This window comes from Leptosomus discolor, chromosome 2 (genome assembly GCF_034619465.1).
Source record: "Leptosomus discolor isolate bLepDis1 chromosome 2, bLepDis1.hap2, whole genome shotgun sequence".
Taxonomy (NCBI): Eukaryota; Metazoa; Chordata; class Aves; order Leptosomiformes; family Leptosomidae; genus Leptosomus; species Leptosomus discolor.
The window spans coordinates 111,930,921-111,945,827 of NC_141392.1; the positions used below are offsets into that span (position 1 = coordinate 111,930,921).

At 40.1% G+C, this 14,907-nt stretch overlaps 1 protein-coding gene across 4 annotated transcripts in view; it reads left to right on the forward strand.

Annotated features, from left to right (window-relative positions):
* Positions 1–2,582: 2,582 nt before the first annotated feature.
* Positions 2,583–14,907, forward strand: part of LPIN1 (lipin 1) — a 37,579-nt gene continuing 25,254 nt past the window's right edge. For 2 of the 4 annotated variants that reach the window (XM_086461588.1, XM_086461589.1), the window contains exons 1-6: positions 2,583–2,783; positions 4,101–4,196; positions 5,506–5,840; positions 6,216–6,335; positions 7,481–7,588; positions 12,170–12,299. In XM_086461588.1, coding sequence (XP_086317714.1) covers positions 2,592–2,783; positions 4,101–4,196; positions 5,506–5,840; positions 6,216–6,335; positions 7,481–7,588; positions 12,170–12,299 — 981 coding nt within the window. In that variant the 5' untranslated portion in view covers positions 2,583–2,591. Of the gene's footprint in view, positions 2,784–4,100; positions 4,197–5,505; positions 5,841–6,215; positions 6,336–7,480; positions 7,589–12,169; positions 12,309–14,907 lie in introns of all 4 variants that reach the window. The other 2 variants (XM_086461590.1, XM_086461587.1) reach the window with 2 other exon arrangements.

Here is a 14,907-nt window from a genome sequence, read left to right on the forward strand (position 1 = left end):
TCCCTGTGAGGACAGGCAAACATAGGAACAGGAGTGCAGGGAGGCTGAGGCATCTCCATCCTCAGAGACTCTGAGAACTCAACAGGACCAAGGTCATAGAGAACCTGGTCCAAGCTGGCTCTCCTTTTGGCAGACTTTTGTACCAGGTGACTTCTAGAGGTCTGTTCCAAACTCTTGTTCTGTGACACGGCATAGGGTGTGGCATGAGTTTCAAGTGCAGTGCCCTACGAAACAGCTTACCACTCGATTTGCATTCAGGAAGGCATGTTTCTAATGTGTTAACAGGAGCCCGGAAGTGCTGATACAGGTTGAATGCTAGAGAACTTAATATATTTGCTCTTTCTGCCACCAAGTTTTCATGTGTTGATTTTTCACTAGGTGGTACTTTCTAGATGCCCGAATTGAGGGCTGTGCAAAAGTACTTCTCCAAATAGTATTTAGGGGTTGTTCTTTCATTGGTTAACACCTTGTATACTAAATACTTCCAAAAAAAAGTCTGTTTGGTTTCTAAAGTTAGTGCCTAGTTTTAGTCTTAAATCTTTTTATGGTTATCTTCATTTAGCCCGTATCCAGGGCTAAACTATAACAGTTGCTCTATCACCTGACAAAGCCTCACCAGCCAGGAAAGGGAATCAGGAAAAGGAGAGGAGACCTATGGGTTGAAGTGAAAACAGATTTAATGAAACACCACCAATACCAACAAAGGTAGACAAAGCTGTACTCAGCCAAATGAATATGCGGCCATCACAGTCAACAAGAGAGCAGTCCTCAGGAGCAGGGAGAAGCCAAAGGAGGAACAGGAAGAACCCCACAGGAACTCCCCTTCCTCAGCAATCCTTCCCCCCTTTATAATGACCATGACATTATGGTGTGGGCTACACCTGTAGCTCACTCAGGTCAGCTGCCCTGGCTGACCCGAGACTGCTAATAGCCTGCCTGACATGGTTGGCCTATGATTCTATCCCAGCCAAACCAAGACAGTGATTCAGCTCCCCAGTTGTTAGAGGAGGAGACCATCATCACTTTTCAGGGGCAATGTAGTGATGACTATCACAAAGCCCAAAAGAACTCAAATAATTCTTCCTTCAGAGCATGGTTTGTGTCCTAATACCCATGTATTGCAATAGAAACAGACAAGAAAGCAAAGTTTCAGTCCATCCTATGTGGCAGGAGTTTTAGGGGGAAAAACCCACAGGTAACCATAAATTAATTAGAACAGCTATGCTGCTGAAGAGACCAGCCTTAATTATAGCAATTCCTAACTTTCAGATTTTTTACTGTAATGCTTTCACTGTATTCTTTTAACAAGTTTTTGCTCCTAAGTATAAATCACAGTTTAAAAATTGGACCTATTTTTTTGTCGTTTCACACTTAGATCTTTTTGTTGTTTATGAAGGAATACAGCTGAAAGAGAGTTTGCTCTAGCAGATGATGCTGGTTAACACATGCTGCCCAGCTCTGTGCAGTGACACTCTCTCAGACTCGGAGCTTAGTTCTGTTCTCATCACCATCAATGAGAGTTTTAACATTGCCTACCCTACAAGTGTCTCTCTTGTTGATGTCCAGGTGATGTAGTACAGCCTGGCAAAGAACTTGTATGTGAGGCATATGCTTTATACTGAGTGCCCAATCAGTATCTTAGAATCTGCAAGAGGTGTTGGAAAAATAATGACAACAGTAGACATTGTAAGTCCTTAAAATCTGTACTGTTCAGGAAGGTATCTGCTTAAATTCACTAGATTTTGGGAGCCCTTAAAAGAGTTTTTGAACTTTTAAGTATGTCTAAGTATGCATGCTGTCCCATCTAGGATCATAAATGGGATGTGCATTAACAGAGTAGAAGCAGGAAACTAAATTCTAAGTACTAAATAAATCCAGAGCAGGGGAAATAAAGCTAATCACTTCAACCATCAACACATGCCTTATTTTTAATAAACCTGCTGATACTAAAAGGCTGTTTTAAAACAAGAACAGTGAAGTTGCATTAGGAAGCACTCTAAAGTTCAGACGCTCTGGATTGAAGGTTGCTTGTCAAACCTTAATGCGTATCTATTGTGTATATGGATTATAATAATCTTTTTAATGGGAAAAATCCCTGTAAAGTGGAAAAATAGTCTTTGACTTCGGTGTAGTGGAAAATTAGATCTGCTTAAAACCATTCACTTGCCCTGCCTTTAAAAGCCTGTAGAAATACATGAGAAAGGTATATTTGATGTCGAGGGCATAATAAATGCTAGGAGGAGATGTTATTTTGGAAGTAATGCTTTTCTCTTCAGAGATAATTTGAGCCATTTATGAGCTGCAGAGTCTAAGAGTCTGATGGTGGTTTTGAATGCAACTGATTTTATGAACTTCTGAAAGTTGTTACAATTCTCTGACTTAAAAGGTCTCTTTTGCTTTTGTCTGTTAATAGCTCTGTACAAATGTGTCAGCTGTAAAAAAAAAAATCAGGTGGGAAATACTGATTCTATGTGAAGTTGTTAATTTGTGAAACAGGAGTGTGCCCCACTGCTGGAATCTGTCTCTTAAATGCCTCCAAAGCAGGGATCAAAGTCTTATGTGTTCTATCTTTTGCCTTTCAGGTCCAAACCATGAATTACGTTGGACAGTTAGCAGGGCAAGTATTTGTAACTGTAAAGGAACTCTATAAGGGACTAAACCCAGCCACATTGTCAGGATGTATCGATATAATTGTTGTACGTCAGCCAGATGGAAATCTTCAGTGTTCCCCATTCCATGTGCGCTTTGGGAAATTGGGAGTTCTACGCTCTAGGGAGAAAGTGGTAAGAAAATTGACAGTTTTGACATGTCCTGTCTGTGCATTAACTCTAATGGCATGAAAGTTACTGAATGTTCTGCAGTATGCTAGTAAAGGTTTTCTTCAGACCTTCTTTTATAAAGAGCCAAAAGTGATGCAAGGTTCAATTACAACAGTTGTTACTGATTCTTGCATTTCAAAGCATAATTTGTAAGACAGTAACGATAAAAAAACCAAAAAAAGCCATGGTATTTGTAATATTTATTTTCAATAAAGCAAAATTTTGAATGTGCTAATTTGGGCCTATACTCGGTTTCACTAGTGACTGTGTATTAAGACGCCTTTTTTTAACTTGTTCAATGATACTTACAAAAAGGAAGGTAATAATGAAGTGATATTTTCAGATAGCAGAATGTCGAGGTTAGTTGAAGCTGGAAAAAGCAGTGAGGACCTTGAGATAAATGTAACTAGGCTGAATGACCTGGCAATATGATATCAGATGCCAAGTTTTCAGTGGGTAATGCACAACAGATTATTTTAGGAAATAATTCGTAACTACATACAGTCTAGCTTCTAATGCAGCTGTAATTGTTCAGCAGAAGAATTTTAATGTCGTCATGGACATTGTTCAATTCTTACATAAATCAGAAAGGAATTCCAATATTTAGGATGGGTAAAAGTTGAAAATGTTACCATGCCAATAGTATACTGTATCCTGAAATATAACATAAATGTAGACTTGTCAAAGTCTCAAAAAAAAAAAAAAAATACAGTGAAAATGGAGTCAGTGGCAAGAGTGGTTACAGACAGTGAGAGATCTTCCTGAGAAGAAATTGGGCTGTAGAGCAGTGAGAGAAATGTGCAGAAGAAGTAGACGCATGAATTGTGTCGAGAATGTAAAACACTTTTTCTTATTTGTGCTTCTCATAGCGTAAAGAGAAGTGTTTGATGAATTGGAAAGACAGCATATTAAGAATTTGCATGTGGAAGTACTTCTTGCACAATGCAAAATTAGGCTATGAATTAAAAGCAAAACGATTTGTGTGGCGATTGAAGCATTCAGAATTACGTTTAAAAAGATTTAGGACTTCATATAATGACTGTAAACCTTCCTGAGTAGAGAAGCAAGACAGCAATGAGCTGAATGAGTTAGAGAAACATTCTGACAATTGATGGCCTTTTTAGGGGTGAGGACAGAAACAGAGTTTGCTATGTTTATTATAAGGTTTCCCTTGCTTGACTGAGAAGCATTTGCCCAGTGACAGTGGTAGGGTATCTGAACAGGAATTGTGTACCTAAAATAACTTTCTTTTTGTATGAGAATGTATTTATTTTCTTTCAGGTTGACATAGAAATTAATGGAGAAGCTGTAGATTTGCACATGAAACTAGGAGACAATGGAGAGGCCTTCTTTGTGCAGGAGATGGATAATGATCACGTAAGAGTCAAAACTAATTTAAATTTGTTAAAAATTTAATGCCTGCTCTTCAGAGTCAGTTTTGAGTTTAGGAATTTTGTTGAAAAATATACCTTTACCCGTTTTATAGTTTTGAAAGTTTCTTGACAATTTTCTGTTATGTAAATTCAATACTACGCAGTTACTTTGTTTTTTGAGTTGCTGAGATTTGGAAAAATCTGAAGAAGGTAATCACATAACAGAAAAATAAATCGTAGTTCATGTGCGTGTCAGTGTGTGAACAGAAGTAACGTGTAGAGTTCACATGCCCCAAAGATGTGTACAGCAGCAGTTAGTATGTCCTGGACATGTGGACCTGTTTGTGTGGTTGTTTTTTTTTCAGAAATCTTTCCTTTGAACATATGCACTCAGCAGGCTGTCAGCAAAAGTGCACATGCTCTGTAAACATCTGTGCACGCAGTAATTCTGGTACTCAAAGATGCGATCCTGCAACTATTATTCATATGGAATTATATTAAAATGGGAACGCCAGCTGTTGAGCTGTGTGATTAAGCACTAGCCTGTATAAGTTACGGTCACACTAATTTTGAATAGTCCACACGTAATGTAACATAAGAAAAGCTTTTTAGAGGCATTTCTTTTCTGATATCCCCAATAATTTTTGTCACTGTCCAGAGTGGGATGAGTTTTCAAATTCTTACGTAGAGTACGATATTACTAGTTTCAGGTGAGAGCTGTGTACATGTGCAATATTCATCTCTATATCTTTATGTTTAAATCTTCTGGTCTTCTGTGTTGTAACAGTAACTTGGTAACTGAAAATTCCTAGAAATACTCCCGTGAGTATCTAGAGATGTGTATATATGATCGAATAAGAGGATGTTTGTGTGACCTAGTTATAAACTGCTGACCTATCTGACTACTATCTGTCATCTGAGTTGTGAAGGAGAATTTGGACCAGATGATCCTTGAGGTCCCTTCTGACCTGGTATTCTATGATTTGGATTTTACAAAACGTTCAGGCTATAAACTAGGATTTTGTTTCTGCTCTGTATCAGGTGGATAGAGACTCATGGTATAACCTCGCCAATATTAGATGCTCAGAGGATCTTCTTAAAGAGTATTGTTCCTGGCTTGGCTAAGGAGATGCAGCTATGGAACAATTTCCATATGCAATAGGATCTTGCTGAGTGTCCAGATGTCTAACCTTTGTAACTTTCCTGAGGAATAAATGACTTAGATTTTGGCAATTGTGCATACATTTTAAAACCAGATTTGTGACTGGTGGAGGAACTAATATGTTGCATGGCTTTAATTTTTTCTTTCTCAGGAGGTAATTCCTTATCATCTCTCCACATCTCCTATTCTGTCTGAGGGAACTGCTTTAATGGAAGCTCAGCTGAAGAGGAACTCCATAGACAGGATAAGAAACCTGGACACCAGTGCATCCTCGCAAGTACCACCCCAAGCCCATGGATCCCAGCCTTCTATTGAAACATCTTCAGTCTGTAGCTCTGTGAAAAAAAGGAGGAAAAAGAGAAGGAAGTCTACCCATAAAATAGACAGCTTAAAAAGAGAAGATATTGGAGACACATCAGAAGATGAAGATATGTTTCCGATAGAGATTAGCTCAGAGGAAGAAAAAGAACCATTGGACAATTCAAGGTATCACAGTGGAATCGAGATATGCAATGGGAACCTTCTGCTGGGTTAATGTTCCATTCCATAGCTTCTAAAAGTAATTTCTATCTGAGTCAGTACACATGGCTGATGAACATGTTTCTTTAAGAAAAAGCTTTAGGCTAGGAGGCTAAGGGGAGTGTTAGTAACAAAAATAATGAAAATGAAATTGAAAGCATGAGAACAATCCTCCATCATGCTGTGAACGAGAAGGTGTGAATCAGATAACGTTTCTCTATCTCCTTTTAGTTCAGGTTATACTAATTCTTCTCTGCTATAGGGTTTTTTTGATATTTAAAGTATATGGCAGTTCAGTAATCAAATATGGTTTTTAAATGTCACATTTTTCCATGTACCTAGGATCCCTGTTCCAGATGTGTTTGTTGATGATGTATCTGACATAAAGGCTTCTGCAGTTTCTTCATTTCCTCAGTCTGCGTCTTACCCTCACTCAGATGGAGAATGGTCACCTCTTCAAAGGTACTTTCTGATAGTACAGTTCTAAATAATCTTCCTCTTTCTATTAATGTCTTATATGCTAGTGTTATATGAAGTCTCACTAAACATTTTTGTATCAAGCAAGGTCACTGTCAACTATTAGATGAATGCTTTCTATATTTTAAATCAGATGGTGTACAAAAACTTCAGGTTAGCTTTGTCCTTGATTCAACAAATGCATGTGTACAAATGCAGCTCTACAAATTCTGAAGAATATTTATGTCTGTAAGTATCACTGCATATAAATACTATAGAGAGGATGAACACTTTGTGAAATCTGAATCTTGGCCTGACGCTCGTGCCTTGTAAGGATTTCAGTGGATGGAGGTATATAAATCTGTGGTACTTTTGGTGTAATCCTTTTAAGAACTTGCAAGATAAGAGTTGATGTATAAAAATAAATTTTTTTTTGTGAATAAGAATATGAGCTTTTTGTGATGCTCTCAAAGCTAATCTATCGAATTAGTTAGATAAACATGAAATGTTTATTTTGTGAAAAGAACTACTGTAATTTGCTTACTCTTCTCTGTATATGTAGTTGTGTACATGTGTATACCTTTGATGTCAAAACAGATCACTTTGGACCTCCTTTCTTGTGTCTGTAGCAACACTATCAAAAGGAGAAAACTTTTCGCTTACTGTGCGTTGCACTATAATTCCAATGAGGTCTGTGTGTGTGTGTCCCCATGCACATGTGCCTCGCATCCTCCATGCAGACTACTGGAGTGGAGCAGTGTTCACAAGACTTGATCCTAAGAAGTCTAGTCTCAATATACTGTCTCTGTAGTTGAGGGGCAGAGGAACTGAGAGCAAGGAGACTGTTTCAGAGGAAGGGCTTAATTTAAATGTTTTGAATTGCATTCAGCAAGAAACTTCCTCCACTGACTGTAAAGCTTAATGTAATGAGCTTCAGCAGTCTGATGACAGCATGTGTCAGTACCCTGCCCCTTTGATGGCTTTTTGAACTGTATGTTCTGTTTGTTTCTCAGTTACAGTATTCTGGATTTTGAAAACTCTAGATGTAAATTCAGCATTCATGTAGCTAATGCACAAAAAGTTCATGTTAATCAGCGCTTGTGGATAATGACACCCTGTTTTTCTTTCTGCCAACATGCTGTGCTGTCCAGTAAGCCTATAGATTGCACAGGGCAATCCTCTCTTCTCACTGTTCCAGCAGACGGAGGCCTATCTAACTCTTGTCCTCAACAATCTTCTCACTTTTCTCCTCCAGACAGGTAGAACAGTTGTCCTCCCTCTTTTCTGGGCTGCTCTTTAATCCCTTTAACACATTAATAAACTTTTAACACGTTAATAGTATGTGAAACGTTGTTAAACTTATAACTGCACTTACTGCTAACCCAGGCACTTTGAAAGAAAGTGACATTGAAAACCACTTCCTCTGCTTCCTTCTTTGTGGGCATTGACCCGAGGTAAGTTAGCTTGATCAATCATCCATTGAATCAAGAAGGCTAATATAAAATCAGGCCAATGAAAACCTTGATTAAAACTGAAGTTGATTAAGATGATAGAATAAAAAAGGAAGAACTTAGCTAGTGAAAACTTACATTCCTCTGAAGATTAACATTGCCATGGGGCTTTTTACAGTCGGTGTATATTTTAATGACATTTTTAGTCACATGATTTTCCTGAGTTGTTTGCTTGTGCGTAGGTTACAAAAATAAAAGCAAAACAAAGGTTTCAGAGATTAAGTGAGCAACAAGGAGTGCAAAACTTGTGATGGGAGGAGCCTAGTACCGAAAGATAAACTTCCTTTCCTTTGTTCCCTGGTTTGGGGGACGGGGAAGACTTTCTGTATGTTGGATTACAGTATGGGAACATCTTATAGAGTAAAGATGACACAATAAATAAGGCATCTTGTCTAAGGTTTAGGAGACCTAGATTTAAGCCTTTGCTGTAGTGTAGGATTGCTTTGACTGTGGACTCTTTTCTACAGAGCTAAAGGTGGATACAGACACTTTTTATGACACTTACTTTTAAATTCAAGATGTCTCAAGATTCTGCCGCCTGGCCCTTTATCTCCATTAAGTCAGTGGAGAGAAGTCACAGCAACTCAGCTGAGTTTAAAGGAGGTGTCTCTATGAATGCTGGGGAATCTTTCAGTAATAAATCAGGGCTCATTGCTTATGTTGCGTAGATGCCATACTAAGGCTATCTCAGAACTGATAACCTTGAGGTTTTCCCAGCTTCTAGGTCTTTAAGCTGACCATGTCACAGAACCAGGTCAAGGTGAGATCCTGGGACACTCAAGTCTGTTCTCCTCTATGTGAAATAAGAAACTATTATGGCCACCTCAAAGGAGGGTCAGAGGCTCTCAGCCGTCATTGTAGCATGTACATGAGGTAGCCCTCTTTCCTTCTGACTATCTTGTCCCAGTTTATTTGGCCTCAGTCAAGACAGGAATTTTTCTCAGGTCACGCTGCTGCTTTCTTAGGGCCCTCTTCGCTTTCAGAGGGAAACACTGCAAAGATCAGTATGATTTGCTATTGCAGAACTGCCAACTACAGGCAAAGTTCATTATTCTTTGACATGGGGTTACATGAAGTGATATCATAGCTGTTAAGGAATACAATACTGTGACACCGGTATTGTGGGATGTGAATCAGATATGCTGATCTAAATGACTGAACTGAAGTTTCTGTTCCTTCTTGTGCAGTGTTGACAGGATGGATGGGTCTAGTTTGATCTGCAATATTTCAGCAATCTATGTAAGGCAAGAGAACTGCAGCTGTGCCGAGTCAGTGCCTAACTTAAGGACAGGGGAATTGCAAGGCATAGTTCAGCCTAAGACAAATGTCTTGGTGGTGTAAGGAATAAAGAACCCATTTTGAGTCTGATCCATGGATGCATTTGCAGGATAGTCACTGGGTGATCCTGCATGGTCATGGTGCTCGGCCTTATTGACCCCTAGTGCAAGCGTAACATTAATTCAGGATTTAATTTGACCTGTCTGAGCTGAAAAAAAAAATGAAGGAATGGGATTGTGAGCTTTATTAGTCTTCAGTCTCATTTTATTTTGGTGGCAATAATATGAAGTGAATAGCAGCTCAGATAGTCCCAGTGTGGGTAAAGGAGATGACATCTGGCATTACGTATGGAAGCAGAACTGTACAAACGGGAAGTATAAACAGGACTGTAGTAGGCATAATTGCCATTTGCAACAATAAACTGCAGAGATCGTTGCTGTTCCAGAAGGCTATTGGTTGGAGAGAGTAGCTATTGAGTGTTAAACAACAATATAGTGTATGGAGAAAAAAGTAAAGGTATTTCTCTGTAATGGAAAAAACCCAGCCTCATCAGAAGGCCACCAACCCTGTATTATTGTTAGTGGGTGGCATAGAAAATTCTAGCTTGTGTTCCAGATGATATAAGGAATGAGAATGCTTTAGTATCCTTTTGTACAAACAAAATAATTTATCCCCTGTTTGCCTTGTGGATGCATGTTTGCAGACTGATTTGGTCTTGGGCTTTTTAAATTAAGATGACATTGCAATGATAATTCTTGTCTACCCTGAGGTTATATTAGCATTTGTACACTAATCTCTAAGGAGAAATGAACTGAAAAGAATTCTGAAGATCTAACATTTTTGTTACTACTAAATCGAGTAGAAAAGTAGTATTTCTAGAATGGGACTTAAGATGTCTGCATTGTGCTTGTGTGGAAAGTTCAGTAGATGGTGTCCATTTTGTGTAATTTGTTTTGGGAGAGTGCGTAATATTTTTGGAGTTAGATGCTTACCCATTTCTGAACTTGCCATGGTTAACACTTGTACCTGTATCTACTCTGAACCAATAACCCAGACCCTTTCTCAGCAAGAGCCTTCTCAGAGCAGAACTCTGACTGTTTTAACATGCGCACATATGCAAGTGCAGTATTTCTGGCGCTTGCATGTGTGTGTCTGGGAATATACATCGTAGGTCCCTACTCAGTTGTGTGTACAAGGGAACTGTGTTTTCAGGGAAAATTATGGAAAAGGCAAGGTTCCCTCCCGCCCTTCCCGGTTAGTGTTCTCACTGCAAAATGCAGAGGTTCTAGCCCAAACAGAAGCAATGCCTGTAGTCTCTTGGGTCATCTGGCTGGGTAAGTGAACCTGGGCTGAACATACCCAAAACCCGGACTGGAGATTTTTCTAAGTAAACAGTAGGTATTTTGAAGGTTAAAATGTGTGCAGTGCATGGATTAACTGGCGCGGTGACAACACTTCCTTAAATCTCAGTATTTTTGGCCTAAGGCAGCAGTAGAGGCATTATTGCCTGCTGAGATTTTTCTGAAGTGTCCAGGCTTCTGATTTCCAAGGTTTCAACGGGCCCTAGATGCATGGAAAGTATGGCAAATCAAACAAACTTGTCAGTGGGAGATGTAGAAGTTGCTGAAAAACCCACCAGGCATTTCTCGAATCTTTAGAGTTTGAAAATACTTTTAAAATCACATTGTATTGTTTCTTCCGTCAAATGTTAGGTTATACCTTAAGGACTAAGGAAAATTTGAAATTTGTAAGACTAAAAGAGATCTTCTGCGGTCTTATTGCTTCTGAAATTTATAGTTTAGTTAGATAACATAATGATCTGTAGCTAAAAAGTCATAGCATTTGTCCATATTCAAAGTATATCTTACTGCTTATAGATGAAAACAAGGAGTAATGTAGATAATTAGGTTGCTGTTTTTTCAGATGTGAAATTCAGAGTTTTATAAAAGCTGCTTTGTGTTAGTGTGAAGTAATTCTTTTCCTGTGACCATTGAATTCCCTACCAGCTAGCTCTATAAAACTGCCTTATATTGAAAGAGCAAAACTGGTTTGGATATTCAGTTTACTCAGAAGAAGGTAAAGAATAAATCAAACATGAAGAATTTATACTAAACGTAGGAAGCCTTTTGTTTTTGAGAATGAAGTTAACTCAGTTTGAACCTTTGATTTAGGAATATTGTGGATTCTTTTGTTGCTTGTAGCTTTTAAATCAGGATTGCATGAGTATACCAAAGACATGCTATAGCTCAGAAAAAGAAAAAAAAAAATAAAGGGCTTTGTTCAGGGAGTTCTGTGTGAAATTCTGTGACTTGCATTATGCAGAAAGTCAGAGTAAATAATCAGAATTTTTCCTGTTGTCCTTGAAATCAGCAAATCATTATTTATTAATGGCTGACTTGACATTATTGACTTCACCATATTAAAAATACACTACAAACTGATAATTTGCTAATTAAGTGTTTTATATTGAGTAGTCAGCAAAACAAACAGTTAAATATTTTTGAACTGGAAGAGCTCAAATTCTTTGTATAGCTCTCCTGTTGTTTTCCTTACAAACATGCATCCAAGAGCAGATCTCAACAAGTTAGTAGAAGGAAGTAATCAACTGGATTCTTTAGACTAATTTATTACTTAGTCAAGATAAAGTGCCTTGTTGATGCGAGTGAGTAATTTCTGCACTTCATATCCATTATAACAGTACTAACATATGTTCATCTGCTGCTGCTGGTACCATCCCCATTCTTTTGTCCATACAGAAAAACAAAAATCCTCCTGAAATGTTCAGGTGCAGTGCTCTTGTTCCATCTCTTTCAGCTTCTGAAATCCCACTTCTGTGACCGCACTTTACTAAAAAATGGGTGAGACCTCTGAATGCCAGTGTAAGAGGACCCTGAACTGTTTAAACTGTTTTTTCATACTTTCATACTTTCAATTGGGCAATGATTATTTAGATCTTCAATGCTTTGGGTTGGTGAATATCAGTTTGGAAAGTCCTTAGTGTGTTGTGTTTACTTTTGGTTTTGTAATATTTTTTTGTTTGTTTTTCTTTAGCCCATCTGGTTCACGCCCTCCTACTCCTAAAAGTGACTCAGAATTAGTCAGTAAACCTATGGACAGAAGTGGACTGAAGAATAATCCCCACATGCACTGGGCATGGGGAGAGCTACCCCAGGCAGCAAAGGTGACCAGTGTAATTTGTTTAGTTTGTGTGTTAGTGTCTGTTGTGGCTTAATGGGGCACATGTGCTTATACTATTGCAGACTGCTGAAGGGGGCGTGGATCTTCTTTTTTTTTTTTGCATGAAATTGTGGTATTTTATGTTTGGAATTGCGTAGAATCGTTTAGGTTGGAAGAGACCTTTAAGATCATTGAGTCCAACTGTTAACCTAGCACTACCACATCCACCACTAAACCATCCCTGGAGATGTAGATGTCCCTAAGCACCATATCTACATGTCTTTTAAATACCTCCAGGGATGGTGACTCAACCACTTCCCTAAGCAGCCTGTGCCAGTGATTGAGAACCCTTTCAGTGAAGAAATTCTTCCTAATGTCCAATCTGAACCTCTCCTGGCACAACTTGAGGCCCTTTCCTCTTGTCCTATCAGTTGTTACCTGAGAGAAGAGACTACTGACCTCCACCTCACTACAACCTCCTCTCAGGTAGCTGTAGAGAGCGATAAGGTCTCCGCTCAGCCTCCTCTTCTCCAGGCTAAACAACCCCAGTTCCCTCAGCTGCTCCACATGAGACTTGTGCTCTAGACCCTTCACCAGCTTTGTTGCCCTTCTCTGGACCCACTCCAGCACCTCAATGTCCTTCTTGTAGTGAGGGGCCCAAAACTGCACACAGGATTTGAGCTGCAGCCTCACCAGTGCTGAGTACAGGGGCACGATCACCTCCCTACTCCTGCTGGCCACACTATTTCTGATACAGGCCAGGATGCTGTTGGCCTTCTTGGCCACCTGGGCACACTGCTGGCTCATGTTCAGCTGCCTGTCGACCAGCACCCCCATGTCCTTTTCTGCCGGGCATCTTTCCAGCCACTCATCCCCGACCCCTGAATGGGGTTGGTGTGACCCAAGTGCAGGACCCGGCACTTGGCCTTGTTGAACCTCATACAGTTGGCCTTTGCACACTGATCCAGCCTGTCCAGGTTCCTCTGCAGAGTTTCCTGCCCTCAAGCAGATCAGTACTCCCGCCCAACTTGGTGGCATCTGCAAAATTAGTGAGGGTGCAGTATTGAACAGAACTGGCCCCAATACTGAACCCTGGGGAACAGCATTTGTGACTGGCTGCCAACGGAACTGAACTCCATTCACCAACTCTTTGGGCCTGGCCATCCAGCCAGTTTTTTACCGAGTGAAGAGTGCACCTGTCCAGGAGGTACAGGAGGATACCTTGTGCCATGCATGTTCTCAACACAGATGATACACAGTAGAGTATGAAGAGACCTAGTCTTGTGAAAGTTAGAAGCTTGAGTAATAATAAAGTCCAATGTCCTTTGGTAAATCATTGAAATTCATAAGTGGTCTTAGATGGAAATTAGGTGCTTGGTGTTAGCGGTGATTCACAAAAATTAAAATCGGTTGCTTGAGTACATAAGCATCCAGAAACACCTGCATTTCTGTGTCTCTGCATGTCCAGACATGCTGTTCTCTTGGCTGAGCCTACTGGCTTGGTGCCTCTCTCCTGCCTGAAGCCATTTGGCTCAGTGAGATGGCAGGATCTGTAGTGTGCCAGCAGCATTGTCTCCCAAGCTGCACAGTAACCATGTGTAGCTGCGTACGGTGCAGGTCAGTCAGGGACTGGCTGGTTCCTTGTGTTGGCTTGGAGTCAGAGCATTCATACAGGAAAGGGAAGGCTTAGGGCTTTTGCCTGCCTTGCAGTGTTGGAAATAAAGGTCAGGTTCCAGTGATATGCTGCAACTATGGGGGCAGGAATGGTGCAGGGTTTGGCCCCTTCTGCTGAAGGCTGGCTCCCCTGCAGAAAGGACTGAAGGAGTGATGGGGTCAGGAACAGTATAAAGAAATAAAATTCCTGGTTTGCGGGCCAGAGAAGTGGATATCCTTCTCGGAAAGAAGACTTCTGAGTTCTGGTGGTGGGACCAGAATTATAATGGCACGTAACTTATCTTTTCAGTCACTGTTGGTAGCTAGTGACAAAAGCAGGGATGGGAATCCAGAATTCAGAACTCTGGCCTCATTTTTAGTAGGCCAAAGATAAGCTGTCCCATCACTTCTGCATTATTCTCCTTCTCATGTATATTACAAGAAAACTGGGAGCTGTTTTCTGTACATAGAGAACTGATTTAGGTGCACAGGTCCAGGCAGGAGTTTCAAATTGGCATTTGCTATTTAGAAAGTGGGGTTTTCTGTTAGCAGATTTAGGTGTTTCATTTTTACCCCAGTCACACAGCCTGGTGTGTATTACAAATCTTGTTCCTGGAGGCTTTTCCCTCTTCAGTCCCTGTCTGCGTCCCTAGCCAAGCTGCTCAGAGTTGATCCTAGCCGTACCTGAACTAGGAGTTATGCTTTGGGTGCTGTTGATCTTCGTGTAAGATTTTGTTTGCTGTGACAATAGCTGCTGCTGTAGTTCAGCTGCCCTATGTAAGACACCTCTTGTCCCACACTCAGAGAAGATCTGGAATGGTTCCTGTAAAGTGATTTAAAATCTAAATCTGGGGTATAGATTAATGACAGCGTACCCCTGTCCTGGTCCTTGAGAGCATCCTGATTGTGTAAGGACTCCAGTCTGTGCTCCCTTCACATGTTTCTTGGGGTTACGTTCT